General features: G+C 40.8%; 1 protein-coding gene across 1 annotated transcript in view; it reads left to right on the top strand.

The window, feature by feature from the left end:
* Baz1b (bromodomain adjacent to zinc finger domain 1B) overlaps window positions 1-16,662 on the top strand; it is a 58,944-nt gene that overhangs the window by 34,561 nt on the left and 7,721 nt on the right. The window contains exons 10-15 of the mRNA XM_055605818.1: window positions 3,891-3,993; window positions 5,652-5,750; window positions 6,992-7,169; window positions 9,102-9,284; window positions 14,112-14,259; window positions 16,041-16,188. Coding sequence (XP_055461793.1) covers window positions 3,891-3,993; window positions 5,652-5,750; window positions 6,992-7,169; window positions 9,102-9,284; window positions 14,112-14,259; window positions 16,041-16,188 — 859 coding nt within the window. The remainder of the gene's footprint in view (window positions 1-3,890; window positions 3,994-5,651; window positions 5,751-6,991; window positions 7,170-9,101; window positions 9,285-14,111; window positions 14,260-16,040; window positions 16,189-16,662) is intronic.

Raw genomic sequence — 16,662 nt, 5'->3', positions numbered from 1 at the left:
GACGAGAATGTAGGGAGGAGAGAACCTAGTAGCCCTGGTCCCAGCATAACGAGGGAAGAGGAAGAGCTGATGCATGTGGGTAGGAGATATTACAAAAAGAGTTCTGTACCTTGGAAATGTGTGTAGAGCCGTTAACCGTAGAGTTGAGAGAGGAGACCAAATAAACAGTTATGCGTCCTCTTTGCTTTTTAAAGCAATTATGAAACGATGTAGAAAGAACATATCTATATATAACATGTGTACAGGCCTGGTATCCTCAGAGCCAGGCAGTTATGAGCCACCCTGTCTTTAAAAAGGAAAAAGAAAAATATATCTAGGTGATAGATTATTTAGATGTTTTTGAATCATGGATAACATTTTTATGTGAATGCTGGTTATGAGGTATATTAGTTGGCAAAGTAAATGTAAGTGTACTTTCCTGGATAGATAGTTCTTGAATTGTGTATGTTTGTTCAAAAAAAGGAGCTTATCAAAGCCAAGCGTGGTGGTATACACCTGTAACCCTAGAATTGTACAAAGCAAATTTAGATGTGCTAGGGATTTGACAACAAAAAAGACAGTCCCAAATATCACTTCACTATAACTGTATAAGGAGAAAGCGGTGACTTATTTTAAGGAAGTGCTACTCAGCGTGGAGGTGATCTCAGCACTGAGGACCCTGAGGAAGGAGGGTGAATTGGAGGCCGCCGTGGGCTCTATGTGAGACCCTGTTGGGTGGGTGCAGAAGTTGACTGTGACTGGAGCATGCTACCTGTAGTTCCTTGGAAGGCTGAAGCAGAGTGATTGTGTACACCCAGGACATGACAGGGAGGGCCCACCTGCTGGGGATCACATATAATATAACCTATGGTGGCTTTGAAGTTGTTTCCTTCTTTTTAAGATTCTTATAAGTATGTGTTTTGCCTGCGTGTAAGTCTGTATGTATGTGCATTTGGTGCCTGCACAAGTCAGTGAAGGACATAAGATTCCCTGGAACTAGCGTTCCAAATGTTAGCCCCCATGTAGATTTGAGATTTAAACCCTAAGCCCTGGCTTTGGACTTTTTTCATGTAGCCTCGGACACAAACTTGAACTAGGACGTGCCTTAAACTCTTGATGTTCCTGTCTCTATCTGAAGTTTCTGGAATTGATAGGCATGTAACATAGCCTGATTTTCATTCTGTTTTGTTTTGTTTTGTTTTGTTTTTAATGTGACAGGGTGGACATGGATTTTATTTTAATTTTTAATGTCTGTGGTTGTTTTGCTTGTATGTGTGTGCACTACATGTGTACAGGCCTAGTATCCTCAGAGCCAGGCAGTTGTTAGCCGCCCTGTCTCTAAAAAAGGAAAAAGACAAAATATAAATAGTTTATTTAGATGTTATTGAATCACTGGTAACATTTTTCACCTGAATGCTGGTTATGGGGTATATTAGTTGATAAACTTTTTAATATAATTTTTATTTTTTTATATTAATTACAGGTTATTTACTTTGTATCCCAGCTGTAGCCCCCTCCCAATCCCCTCTCCCTCCATCATTTCCTCCCTGCCCCTCTCTAAGTCCATTGATAGGGGAGGTCCTTCTCCCCTTCCATCTCACCTCAGCCTATCAGGTCTCATCAGGACTGGCTGCAGTGTCCTCCTCTGTGGCCTGGTAAGGCTGCTCCTCCCTCGGGGGAGGGGAGGTCAGAGAGCCAACTATTGATTTCATGTCAGAGACATTTGAGGTCAGAGAGCCAACTATTGATTTCATGTCAGAGACAGTCCCTGTTCTGTTCCCCTTACTAGGGAACCCACTTGGATGCTGAGCTGCCATAGGCTACGTCTGAGCAGAGGTTCTAGGTTATATCCATGCATGGTCCTTGGTTGGTAGTTGGTAAAATTAATGCAAGTATACTTTTCTGAATCGATAGTTCTTTCTTCAGTTGTGTAGGTTTGTTCAATATATTCAAGAACAAAAGGAGTTTATCAAAGCCAAGCATGGTGGCACACACCTGTAATCTTAGTGCTCTGGGAGGCAGAGGCAGGTGGATCTCTTTTGAGTTTGAGGACAGCCCAGTCTAAAGTGAGTCCAGGACAGCCAAGGCTACACAGAGAAACCGTTTTGAAAAAAGCAAAGAGGAGGAGAAGCAGCTGCTGCTGCTTTCTTTCAGATCAGATGCTTGGGTTAGGTGATGTCTTTGTAGTTACAAAAGGTCCTGTGGCCTTTAATGGGGTGTTTGACAGCATCTCCGCCTCTCCCCACTAGATGTCAGTAGCCATGTCCAAATGCTTCCAAATCCAGCACAAGTCCCCTGGCAGGGAGCTCTGCTCCCGTTGAGAGCCACTGGTTCATAATGACCTAAAGAAGACTGCTTCTTAAGTATGGTATTTCTTTAAGAAGTTGCTTTTATTTTTTTATTTAAAGTAGTGCTTGATTTTGGAGACAATTCTAATAACAAACTTAATACTCATAGAGTTATTAGTAAGAAAACTACTAATTTCTTTATGTAGCCCAAAACTTTAAGGCTATTTCAAATGTAGATTATATTACTTGCAGAAAATTTTGGTCTTGGTCTACTTTACAAACATGTGAGGGCCTGTGGGAGGCAATTGAAACAGGGAACACTTGACTGTGATGTCAGGATCTTCAGATTTGGAAGTGATTCTACAGAGTATGGGACTGCTTGATACAGTTGTTTCAAAAGCTCATCTAGAGCATTCTAGTGTATTTTCATCCATATTACATTTATATTTATATGTTTGTGTGTGTGTATGGGTGCCTGCATGTAGATGGCAGAGGACACCTTGTAGAATTTGGTTCTTTCCAGTGTTGGACCTGGGGATTGAATTCAGGATTGTAGGCCGGGTGGCAGGCACCTTTACCTGCTGGGCCATCTCTCTGGCCCCAGTGGATTTTTAATTTAATTTAATTTTTTTTTTAATTTTTTTTTAATTTTTTTTTTTTTTTTTGAAACAGGGTCTTAATATGTAGTGTAGAAGTTGCTGGCCTCGGGGTCTGGCTCAGAGATGGCTCAGAGGTTAAGAACACTGGCTATTCTACTAAAGGTCCTGAGTTCAATTCCCAGCAGCCACATGGTGGCTCATAACCATCTTTAATAAGATCTGGTGCCCTCTTTGGTTCTGCTGGCTCAGATGCAGGCAGAATACTATATAAATAATAAATGAATATCAAAAAGAAATAGTAGTAGTTGCTGCTGCTGGCCTGGAGCTCACAAAGATCTTTATGCCTCAGCTTTTCAAGTGCTGGGAATAATGTTGTGCACCACCACAACCTAAACATCACTTTGCTTTATGGTTTAAACTGGGCAGCTTTTGAGCTGTAGAGAATAAATAAAGCTGCTTTCAACAGGGTTGTATTTGGTAACCCCACCAAACATTGAAAGTACTGACTGTTGAAAATGCTGTAATACACCTATGCTACCGAATGTGTAGCTTAGTCCTATAGCTCTACACTCTACACTTGCAGTGTAGAGTGCCAGCTTGTTTACCCTGGAGAAGGCAAGGCTGCCTAGCATTGTGAAAGTGCAAATTCCAACTTCAGAACAGACTTGGAAATACAGTTTCCAATAGGAACTGGTTATCTAAAACAACTGGTTACTGTAAAACAAAAGAGTTGAGGACCATGTGAGACTCACGGTCGTATACGATAGTTATATCCACCGCTTTAAAACATTGAATTTTTTTAAACAAACATTTTCTCAAGATTTGGAATTTGATTTTCCCTTGTTCTATAACTGCATATTGCATACTAGTCTTATATAATATTAGAAATACTCATGAGTCTGGGAATAGGAGTGCTCTAGATATTTCTTAAATGTTATAAATTTAACTTTAATACTTTAGTAATTGTAGATTCTGTGCTTAATAGGCAGTGTCTGTATAAACTCAACATTTTCATTTTTCTTAGGTAAGAAAGCAAATGTAGGCAAAAATGCAAGTGTGAACGTACACCATGGATCAACACTAGAAGCTGTGGAGACCACTGTGCCCAAGCAAGGACAGAACCTGTGGTAACAGGAATACCCGCTGGCTTGTTCATTTTTATTCCTTTCCAATGTTAAAGAAGGAAATATTTAAAACAGTAACATTGAGGATATTTTGTGGTTTTTTTTTTTTGTTTTTTTTTTTTTTTTTTGTTTTTTTGGTTTTTTTTTTTTGTTTTGTTTTGTTTTTTCATATCAAAGCTTACTAATGGTCAAGGGCTGTGGCTTACCTGTTGCTTGCCTAGTGTGAGTGAAGCCCTGAGTTGCATCTCCATTTGCTCTTAATCTGTGAGTGATGGTACATTTCTATAATACCTGCACTCAGGAGATGGAAGCAAGACATATCAAGTTCAGGACCAGCTCGGGCACCATGAGACTCTTGTCTCAAAAGAAAAAAAGCAAAAACCTCAGCATTTTAAAGCCAGATGTGATCTTTGGTAAACAGCTACTCAAAGCTTAGGATTTGATTTCCCCTGCTTGTTCTCATTCCGTTTCTGTTTCTGTGATAAACACTGTGGCCTAAAACAGTTTGTGGAAGAAAACAGGTATTTTAGCTTATAGGTTGCAGTCCATCCTCCAGGGAGGCCAGGACAGGATTTGATGGCAGGAGTCAGATGCTGTTCGCTGGCTTGCTTCAGGCTCGCTTTCAGCTGCTTTCCTCCACCTGCTTAGGGACGGCACTGTCCACAGTGGGCTGGGTCCTCCTGTACCACAGCAACCAAGACATGCCCCACAGCCTTATGTGATGGAAGCACTTCCTCAACTGAGGGCCCCTCTTCCTGGGTGTGACCAGTTGGCAACCTAGATTAGCAACTAGACCTCTTTATAATATGATTTTGTATACCATATGCTGGGTTTACCCCTGATTCTTGAGACACAGACTCTTACACTGGACTATTCACTGGGTAGCCCAGGCTAGCTTTGAGCTCACTTTGATATTCCTGCCGTAGCTTCTAGGATTACAGGCATGCACCACCAAGTCTGCTGTGTAATACATTTTATGTAGCCTTGCCAAATGCTTCTAAATTCATTTGGGAATTTGGTGATTACACATTACTAAACCATGTATAAAGTAAAATTAAGATACATAAATTTATTAAGTAAATTTTAGCCACCTTAAAAAAATTTAAATAGCTATTGGTCTCTCTGAATGTACAATTCTACTTTTATAGAAAGAGGTAGATTTTGAGAAAGTCTTTGATACTTTTGATTATATAAAATTTGTTCAGTACAGTCATCTATTTCTTAGCTGTTTTAGTTTGAGGTATAAATTCATTTTTTTTAATTGTCTGGACAGGTGGTGTATTGGCTTCATAAATTCTGTCTCTAGGTTGAACGAAGGTGGTAATCCCAGCAGAGAAGCAGAGGCAGGTGAATTTATGAGTTCGGGGCTAGCCTGGACTACAGAGAAAGTTTGAGGACAGCAAGGGGCTATACAGAGAAAAATCTTGTCTTAGAAAAACAAACAAACAAAAAAAGTCTTTGTTTTGTAGCAAGAGACCTTGGTTCCTCACATAACTTACCATAAAGTTAACATGGGAATAATAAATTAGGTGCTGTAATGGTAGACATTAGACTAAAAAAAAAAAATAATTGGAATTCTGCATTGCTCACTCACTGTCAACCTGAGGCTCATAGGATTTTAATTGTTCTTCTAACTTGTAAGGTCTGTTCTGCTTCTGCAGGTTCCTGTGTGATAGTCAGAAGGAACTGGATGAGTTGCTAAATTGCCTTCATCCTCAGGGAATAAGAGAAAGTCAGCTTAAAGAGAGACTGGAGAAAAGGTAAGTGTTTCTTGTTCATATCTTCCCAGGATAAATGTAAATCTGAGTATAAATCTGAGCAGTGTGATTTTGAAGTAGGGTCTCTCTATGTAGACCAGGCTGGCCTCAAACTCACAGAGATCTGCCTGCCTCTGCCTCCCTAGTGCTGGGATTAAGAGGTGTACCATGATATCTAGCAGCAAGAGGTTTTTTGTTTGGGCTTGTTTGCGGGGGGGGGGGGTGTATTATTATTATTTTTTTTTAATTTAATGTTATATGTATGAATGCTTTGTCTGCATGTATGCCTGCACCATGTGTCTAAAGTGCTCTGGAAGGCCAGAAGAGAGTGGTTATCTCCTGGAACTGAAGTTACAGATAGTCATAAGCCACCGTGTAGGTGCTTGGCAATCAAAACCTGGGTCCTCTGGAAGAGCAACCAGTGCTCTTAATGGTTGAGCCATCTAGCCAGCCTCAACTTGCATGCTTATTTGAAACAGGGTCCTATGTAGCCAAGACTGGCTCAGACAGTATAGCCCAAGATGTTCAATTTCTAACCCTCTTTCCTCTACCCTTTGTGCTGGTGCAGGTCTCAAGGAGTTTTTGGCTAGAGCTGTGTAGAGCCATTTTTGGCTTTGTTGATAATCCATTAAAGTTGTTTAAAAAAAATCTGTAACCTTTGATGTTCATATAGCTTGTAATCTTTTTGAGCATCATATTTATTTGGAAAAATACAGATTTAGGTTACATATGATCCAGGGTAGCATAATTGTTCCCTGACTAGTCTGTGACTTGCCCCAAGCTATGAGCTATCATAGTTAAGCAGTATTGTAAAAATGAATTTCTGCCTGAATTGATTATTCAAGACTGATTTGTCATTATTCATGATAGACCAAAGGTAGAAATATCATAAATGTCTACCAGTTGATCAGTAAGAAGACAGAATGTAACCTGTCTAAACAGCACACTATTCATTTACAAAAGGCATGAAAGTGGAGAAATAGTTGAACAAAAACCCCATACAGATTTAAAAATAAATAAATAATGAAGCACTGGTTTGTGTTTGTGGGTAAGTGTTGAAACATTGTGCTAAGCAAAAGAAGCCACACAGGAAAGGCCACATTTTGTATGATTCTGTTTGTGTGAAACATCAGTATCCATTTAAAGGATAGCATAGAAACAGCTGGTTATTGGCTGCTGGGGGATGTGGAAGTACTTCTTAAAGTTTCTGTATTCCTCCTTTTTCCATATCCCATCTCCTATAGGTACCAAGAAATTACTCACTCCATTTATCTGGCTCGGAAGCCAAATTTGGGTCTAAAATCTTGCGATGGCAACCAAGAGCTCTTAAATTTCCTGAGGAGTGATCTTATTGAAGTGGCGACGAGGCTGCAGAAAGGAGGGCTTGGCTACATGGAGGGAACATCTGAGTTTGAAGCCCGGGTAAGAAAGTTACTGCTCTCAGAAACTCAGCTGGGAGCCATTTCCAAAGTTGGTATCTTACCTGCTAAAATAAAGCTAGAATCATGTTTTTGGTTTGGGTTTGTTTTACATAATACATGTGGAAACAGGTATGTTTGTCATCTCATTTGTTTGCTAGGTATCAGGAAATAGGCCAAATCCAGGTCTTTTTCTTGGATCCACTGGCTTATTTTTCCTTCTGGCTTGATTTTTCCCTCCCCTCTTTAGGCAGTGTTTACTTCATTACATGGCCCTGACCAGAACTCATTATGTAAGATTAGGCTGGCCTCAAACACAAGTGATGTCTTAATTCTGCTTCCCTAGTATAGGAAGTACTATCTTCACATACACCATTACTCCTTACTATAAAAAATATAGTAAGGAGTAAAGTTAGCATTCCTCATGTGACTGACAGCATAGTAGTGCAGTGTTTAAGAATACAATTTTGAGTTTGGCGTGTGGCACATGCCTGTAATGCCAGCACTCGGGGAGGCAGAGGCAGGCAGATCTCTGAGTTTGAGATCAGCCTGGTCTACATATTGAGTCCAAGACAAAAAGCCAAACAAAAAGCAGAGAAACCCCACAGTTTTGTGAGCTGAAGGGGTAGCTTGGTGATTAACACATACTGCTCTAGTACGGTACCCATGTGCAGTTTCCAGCACCCATGTCAGGCAGTTTATAACTCTTAAGAGAATCAGACACTTGGCTCCTTTGGCCATTGCAGTCATGTACACTTACTCCAAGCAGGCACATGCATATGAATTTTTAAAAATAAATGTTACTGCATGCCTTCAATCCTAGCACCTAAGAAGCAGAGGCAAGCAGGTCTTCATGATTTGGAGTGAGTTCCAATCTAGCCAGGGGTACCTAGTGAAACCCTGTATTTTTTTTCTTCCTTTTTTTTTTTTTTAACATTTATTTATTTTATATACATGAATGCTCTGTTTTCATACACATCGGAAGAGGGTACTAGATGGTTGTGAGCCACCATGTGGGTGCTGGGAATCAAACTCAGGACCTCTGGAAGAGCAGCCAGTGTGCTCTTAGCTTCTGAGCCATCTCTCCAGCCAAGACCCTGTATTAAAATTTTTTTCTGTTTTCGTTTAAATTTTCTTTTTCTTTCAAGACAGGGTATCATTTAGTCAGGAACCAACCGGGCTTCCAACTCTGAGATCTGTCTGTCTCTGCCTCAGGTGCTGGGATTACAGACTTGTATCATCACTCCCAGCTATAAAGTTTATTTTTAGTCTGTGTGGGGATATGTACACATATGTTCTTGTGCTGGAGGTGCTGGATACCACTACAGGTGGATTAACTGGTGATTTTGAGCCTCCTGACATGGGTGCTAGCATCTGAACTCTGGTTATCTGCAAGAGCGATACACACTGTTAATCTATAAGCCATCTCTGCAGCTCTATAAAGAATATAATTTTGATGGTGATTTAGTGTCTGTCTCTTCATCCATAAAATAAACAAAGGCTTAATGGACATGGGGGGGTGTAAAGCTCCATACTTGACTTCAGCCAGAAGGTCAGGAAAGCTCGAGTCTTCTCAGACTGTTTTTGCTTTTCTTGCTTGTGTTTTATTTCTGGTTTTTATTTTTGTGCTGGGTTTAAATGTAAGGCCTCACAAGTACTAGGCACACCCTCTGTGTCTCAGCCTTCTAGTTTGCCTGTATGTAGTAAGTAGTAACTACTGAATGGATGAATTCCTTGGAGTAGATGCAATTTCACTGTCTGGATCCTTTCACTGGGGAAGGTGCTGTTAGATCCAGAGTTCTACTAACTAAGGCATGTAGGTAATTTGTGTAAGAGTGCTGAAGTTTGGCATAAGGGTGTTAGGGAATTTATAGGCAGACTTTTTTCTTTGTCTTCTTGCCTTCCTCACAGTCTCATTTTTAAACCTTTCGTATAGGTTATTTCCTTAGAGAAACTGAAGGATTTTGGTGAATGTGTCATTGCCCTTCAGGCCAGTGTCATAAAGAAATTTCTTCAAGGATTCATGGCTCCCAAACAGAAGAAAAGGAAACTCCAAAGTGAAGATTCCACAAAGTCCGAGGAAGTGGATGAAGAGAAAAAAATGGTTGAGGAAGCAAAGGTATTTAGTTACTGAAGCTAAGTTGTGGGTCCCTGCTTTAGGGAACTTTGTTGACTGAGAAGTAGAGAGGTAGATATAGTAGGACAAGCTGTTCAAGTTACCTGCTTATGTTCTAATAAGTCACTGCCTGTTGGAAATATAGTAAGGTAGAAAGTACACCAAACATGCTTGTCCTGTGGCAGGCACATCATATTCTAGCATTACATAACATAATTTACAAAAGTAAAGCCCCAGTTCTTGTCCCAGGTGGTGGTGTAGCTAGCTTTTGCTGTGGCTTCATGCTTTTTGCTCAGATTCAGCAGAGAAGATTGTGCTTGTGTTGGCTCGGAGAAGATGGGAATTTACGTAGAGTTTCTACTAAGCGAATATCCCTTTCATACCATCTTAGAACTCAGCTTACCAAGAGAGTAAGTCCTTTAATAGCCCTTTAATCCCATCTCTTAGGAGACAGAGGCAGGCAGTAGGCCAGGGAGCTGGGTTCTGAAGGAACAATGAATGAGTCAATAAGTGCAGATTGAAATGAAATTTGTCTTGGAGTCACAGACAAATCTGTCCAGTTTTCTTGTGTTTTTGTTGTAGCCAGTGGCCTCACAGTGCTGGCTTATAGCCCTGTATGTACACCAGACTGGTCTTAAACTCAGAGATTCTACCTGCCTCTCTGATTAAAGGTGTGTCCTGTCATGCCTGGCCTTTGTTGTTTGTTTGTTTGTTCTAATTGCAGGGTCTTATGTAGCCTCTGCTGGTTTGCACTCCTGAGTCCTCTAACTTTCACCTCCAAGTGGTAGGGTTACAATACAGGCAAGCACCGCCACAGCCAGTTAGTCTACTCTCAGAGGCTGCAGACATAGCAAGGCAGTTAAGAGCATTGACTGCTCTTCCAGAGGACCAGGTTTGATTTCCAGCACCACATGGCATCTCACAACTGTCTATAACTCAAGCTTGAGCTGATTCAACAAGCCCTCTTATGAGTGCATATGTGATTGCAAGCAAAAATGCTTAAGAGTAAGTCTAAAATACCTCATGAGTTTGCACACAGTTGTATTTCTCCTTAGTTTCCTTAGGCTACAGTGGTATATGATTCAGGGAGTAAGTAGTTGGTTTACTTCACTTTAAAGTTCATCGTACATATTTTTGAGATGCTAAATGCCACATGGATTTTGTTTTTAGCTCAGATTTTTTTGTTTTTGTGTTAAACTTATTTGTGTGTGTGTTGTACACATCTCTGTGCCACAGCAAGTGTATGGAGGTCAGAGAACAACTTTTAGGAGTCAGTTCTTTGATCATGTAGGTCTTAGGGTTAGAATTCTGATTGTTGGGCTCGGTGGCAGTCAGCTTAACCCTGGGAGCCATGTTGACTTTTAACCCAGCTTTGTACAGACTTTTATGGGAAAGTTCTTGGAAAGAGCCTCATCTTTCCTTGCTGTTTATTTTTCCTGTGACATTTTCTTCTTACTGAGGACTAACAAGTAATTAAGTCCCATTAAGGTCTTTGTGTACTAATCACTGAGCTGAAAGAAAATTTAAACCCTGCATGGGTCCAAAGTGCAGAAGTGGAGAGCTTCTTGGAAAATCAGTTAGGCTACTTGCTGAGTAGTTCTGCTGTATCCTGTTCCAGCAATATCCTGCCCTGTAGCTCCCACCAAAGGTCAGCTTTGCCATAGCTCAAAATTTTCCACTGTCCTCTGCTTTGAAAGTTTCCACTTAGCAAGAGCCAGAGCTTCCTTGGCTGGCACCAGGCTGGCATGAGTTTATGTCAGTCTCTCCTCTGGGCTCCAGTTTTTTTAGTTCTATGAGATCGTTTGTCAGGTTCTTTTTGTAGTAATAATTGATCTGGGGTATGTATTTTTTTTTTTTTTAATTTTTTTAAACGAACAAAATTTTTTTTGTTCGTTTTTCATTTATGTATATGCCTTCTTGGTCTGTATTTGCACGCAGTGTTCTCAGGTACCACAAGAAGGCATCGGCTTCCCTGGGACTATAGAGTTACAGGTAGTTGTCAGCTATCTGATGTGGGTGCTGGGGACTGAACCACAGTCCTCTACAAGAGCAGCAAGTACTCTTAACTGTAAGCCAATTTCCTAATCTGACATATAATGCCTTTTTTTTTTCCTTTCTTTAAATTGAGAGTAATAATGTATACTTTAAGAAAATCTTGAGTTGTATTTCCTAGTCTCTCTTTCTGCCTCTGTTTTTCTTCTCTCTCTCCTGCCTCTTCAGAGACTGGGTCTTACCATGTATCCCAGGCTAGCCTCAGCCATAATAATTCTGGCTCAGCTTCTTGAGTGTTGGGATAACAGATGTGTGTCACTATGTCCAGCTTTGTTTGTCTTTTATTTTGTTTCCATTTGTTCTGACAACTATTGTCTGTCACATAATTTTTATTTTCTCTTTTATTTTTTGTTTGTTTTTATGAGACAAGGTTTCACTCTGTAGCCCGGGCTGACCTTGAATTTTTTTTAAAAAATAATTTGTTTTTTATTTTTGAGACAGGATTTCTCTGTGTAGCCTTGACTGTCCTGAACTCACTTTGTAGATCATATAGCTGACTTTGACAGCTATCCACCTGCCTCTGCCTCCCAGAGCACTGGGACTACAGGCTTGCACTAAGACCTTGAATTCTTAGTGATCCTCCTGCCTTGCCTCATCCTCCCAGGTGCTGAAGTCATAGATACAAGCCATTGTGGGAGTCTTTCTGACCATCACAGCTAACAGAAGAGAATGATTTGAGGGAGGCAAGAAGGTAGTTTGGTTCAATATGACTAACTGGTGGTGGTTCAAACTTTAGGAGTCTGACCCTGAATGATTTATTTTAGGCATTTTTAAGCACAGCACAATTTAGTGAAAACTTCCCTGGTGGTAATTAACTGAATCTGTGTGTACAATGAAGCACAAAGTAAGCTAAATAAAGATTGAAGGTGACTCATCAAACTCTTTGTAAAGTACATGTGACAACTTCCATAATGATGGGCTGTATAGGTGATTACATGTGACACCTTCTGTAAAGATAGGTTCTATAGATTGGCTGAGAAAAAAAATAACCTTGTGATAAGGGTCTAAAGTAGGGGAGGGTCTGGTGTGGTCTCCAGTCACACAGATATCACAAGAGGCACCAGGCTAGCATGCATGTCTGCTCCCAGTGTTCTGGGAGGATAAGAGGTTACACATCTCTTCCTTTGAAGCAAAAACCCTGTGTGTTTAGCATTCCAGGTTCTCTAGTGCTCATCTGTGAGCACAAGGAGTTCTTGCCTCCTACAAGCCACCAGGCCTGGCTTAACTTTTCTTTATTATTTTAGTTGTATAAATTTATAGTGTGCAATACGATAACTCAGTGTACAGTGTATATAGTTATCAAGTCAGAGTAGCTAGCATTCTCCCTTTTTAAACGCTATTTAATTTTTTTGTTTTTAATTTTTTAATTTTTTTTGTTTGTTTGCTTTTTGTTTTTCAAGACAAGAGTTTTTCTATGTAGCTCTGGCTGTCTTGGAACTCGCTCTGTAGACCAGGCTGGCCTCAAACTCATAGAGAACCACCTGCCTCTGCTTCCCTAGTACTGGGAATAAAGGCATGCACTATCATGCTGAGCTAGATTTTTTTTTTTTTTTTTTTTTTTTTTTTTAAGGCATGTGAGTGGTTTGCCTGCATGTTTGTGTGTTTATGTAGCACGTGTGGGGTTTTGGTGCCCACAGAGTTAAGAGGGAGGATGTTGTATCCTCTGAACTGGAGGTACAGATTCTTGTAAACCATCATACTAAACCTAGGTCCTCTTTAAGAACAGCAAATGCTCTTGCCGTTTCTAGCTCCTTTAACTACCCTGAAAGCTCATGAATACCTAATAATGGTACATATTCCTGAGGTACTACATATTTAAAAGTATGAACTGGCTAATGAATTTGCCTGTGTTTCTGATGTAAGTATCTCATAGATGTTTCATGTAATAGGCCCTGTATTGGTGTGCTCTGTCAAAGCAACAAAGCTTTCCATTTTAAATGTTACTTTGTGCAGCCTTCCATCTCTTCCAGAGTCAAGATAGCTGACTTTCTAGTTTAAGCAAAGGGTCTGCTAGTGTGGCTTGACATATAAGCTCCTTCCTGGGTACTGTTCACTTCCTAACCAGAGGCTCACTGTGAGCATTCTAAGCTGGGGAACTTGAATGTTCTAGCAAAGAAAGGAGCCTACTGAGCCATCTTATTTCCCTTAGATACCCGCTTTATTAGAGGAGAGTGTAGTGTTTACCACCCAAATTCTAAGTATACCCCACACCCCCTTCATTCCAACTATGGAAAATTCTGATTTAACTGGTGACAAAAGGGGAGGCTTAAGCATATACTGGTGTTGAATGTCCAAAATTATTTGGACAACCCCTGGGACTTGAGGATTTTCACATTCATTTGAGTAACACATGGATAAGAGGAGAGCTTTGTACCAGGTACATAAGAAAAACTGTAGGAAACTTTATGGATAAGACTTATCCTATCTGGAGCCTGAATGAACAAGTCATTAACCAATCTTTTCTGTGCCATACATTGATGTTGCATGCTGGTATTTACTTTTGCTCTAAATGATACAGCATTCTTAAGTGATTTCACTGGAAGACACATGTTGCTTCTCATCCCCACTCTGTGCTTAATCTTGGTGTGACCTTTACCAATTTTGTTTTGTTTTTCATCCTTTTAAGACTTGATGGGGCTGTAATATAAGTGGGTGGTTTTTAATGAAACACTAGGAAGCAGATACCCTCAAAACTCTTATTGTGTCTTCAGCCATTCTTAGTGCTCTTTTGTCTTTGAGGTCATGGTCATAATCTCAGCTGTTTTACTTGCTGCTTAGGTTGCCTCTGCACTGGAAAAATGGAAAGCGGCAATCCGTGAAGCGCAGACCTTTTCCAGAATGCACGTTCTACTCGGGATGCTTGATGCGTGTATCAAGTGGGATATGTCTGCAGAAAATGCTAGATGCAAAGTTTGTCGTAAGAAAGGTATGCATTGAGGAGAGTTGCTCATCTGAGTGTTTGGGGCTAGGCTTTCCGCTCTCAAAATATTTTTCCTCTGAAGGGTTTTGTTTGTTTGGTTGGCTGGTTTTGTTTTTCAAGGCAGGGTTTTTTTGTGTAGTCTTGGCTGTCCTGGAACTCTGTCTTTAGACCAGGCACCACCATTGTCCCACCCTCTGAAGGGATTTTTGTACATCATTTTTCTCTCTTGTGTACACATGCTAAGTGTGGTAGGGCAGATTTTCCTTTTGCAATCCATTTCATGCTGTCGACTCACACATGCTGATAAGCACGTATAAATGTCTGCAGTGTATGGCTGGAGCAGCTGCTCAGTCTTCAGAGTTTCTGTAGGAGCAAATTAGTTGATCTAAAATGTACAGTCCCTTTGTAACCTTAGAGCATCGGTGACCTGTGAGGTGGGTAGGTGCTTCCAGCAGGGGACAGTCTTTGCTCACTGCACACCCAGACCTCATCCTTTAGCCCTGAGTGCAGAGAATTTGGAAATGTGTTCTTCAGCGCTCTTCCACATGATTCACTTCTCCTTGGCTAATGCTGCCTTATGAATTATCTTAGGGCTCAGTTTGCAGAATAAGGCACCCTGTAGACTCAATTGTGTAAAACTGACCTAGAGCAATCGTTGGAAAAGGAAGTTAATCATACAAGGTTCATACAGTGTATTTCCAAATATAAAGAAACCAGATCACTATGGACCCATTCCAGACGTGTGGAAAAGTTTTGGGGTCCCTGAAGAACAGCAGAATGGCTCCACCCATTGCTTGTGTTTTGTTTGTTTGGGTTTTTTTGTTTGTTTGTTTGTTTGTTTTGTTTTTTGCTGCATTTTAGTTAAAATACACTCTTTAAGTTATTTTATTTACTTGCTTGCTTATTTACTTATTTTGAGATAGGGTCTCATTTTGTAACTGGCTGAACTGGAACTCAAAAATACCCACCTGCCCCTGGAATGCTAGAATTAAAGGAGTATGACTCAATGCCCAGTCACCTCTTAGTAAATATTGTCCTGCCCTGATTCTTTTTAATTATTAAGAGATATGTTAGGAACTCTTCCTAAGTTGTCCAATTTTCAGAAAATAATGTGTTTTAAAAAAAAAACAAAAACATAAAAGCAGGGGGGAAAGATATTTGGTTGGTAAAACGCTTGCACATGAAAACCATAGTTCCATTGCTGACCTAACATAAATGCTGATTGGGCATAGTAGCTCACCTGTCTAGGCTCTTAGGAGGTGGAGACAAGAGTTTCACAGAACCAGTGTCCAGCTCTGGGTTCAAGTGAGACCCTGGGTCATTACATAAGGTGGAAAGCTGTCAAATAAGATACCTAAATTAGCATCTAGCCTCCAAATGTGCACACGCACAAAAGCAGCTGAGTTTTATGAAAAATGCCTGTGATCCCATCACCTGGGAGGCAGGGGCAGGAGGGTCTCCCCAAGTTTCAGGGCATGTGGTCTGTTCAGTGAAACCATGTCTTGAACGAAAGAAAAAAGGAGCTGGAGTGATGGCTTCATCCTCAGAAGTGCTTGCTGCTTTTCTAAAGGACACATGCTGGGCATTTCCTTTAACTCCAGCTTCAGGGGCCCTGATGTTCTCTCTGGCTTCACAGGCTCTCAAACACACATGGCATGCTCTTGCACAGACAGACAGACATGGACATAAATAAAAATAAATCGTTAACAAGAAAAGAGAAGTGCTGTGCTGCAGTGTTTGTTTTGTTGTGCTGCCAACAGTGCTGTGTGAGTCTCTTGTCTTTGCAGGTGAAGATGACAAGCTGATCCTGTGTGATGAGTGTAATAAAGCCTTCCACCTGTTCTGTCTGAGGCCGGCCCTCTATGAAGTACCAGATGGCGAGTGGCAGTGTCCAGCTTGCCAGCCTCCTACTGCCAGGCGCAATTCCCGTGGCAGGTGAGAATTGTTTTCTTTTAAAAATAAATGGGGGCTGGGCATATAGCTCCCTTGATAGAGTGCTCACTTAGCAAGTACAGAGTGCTGAGTTTGGTCCTCACTACATTAGTCAGGCATAGTAGTGCAGGCCTGTAATCCAAAGCACTTGAAAGGTAGAGGCAGGAAGATTCAGAGTTCTGGGTCATCTTTGCCTACAAAGCAAGTTCAAGGCCTTTCTGGGTATACAAGAGCATCATCAGATAGGTAAATTAGCTTCAGTTACTCAAACTAAGTGTTTCCAAGGAGCTTTAGGCTCATTTGGGTGTAAAGTTTGGTCATTTGTGGTGCAGCAGTAGGAGCTTGCTTAGATGCTGTCATGACTTTGGTTTGGGTGTATGTGGGTTGTTTCATTTTAATTCTACCTTTTTTATGTGTATGGGTGTGTGTATGTGTGTGTGTGTGTGTGTGTGTGTGTGTGTGTGTGTGTGTGTGTGT

The sequence above is a fragment of the Psammomys obesus genome, unplaced genomic scaffold (genome assembly GCF_907164565.1).
Source record: "Psammomys obesus unplaced genomic scaffold, mPsaObe1.curated_primary_1811, whole genome shotgun sequence".
NCBI classification, from domain to species: Eukaryota; Metazoa; Chordata; class Mammalia; order Rodentia; family Muridae; genus Psammomys; species Psammomys obesus.
Note: the sequence above shows the minus strand (reverse complement) of the source record. Positions and strands in the feature narration are given on the sequence as shown.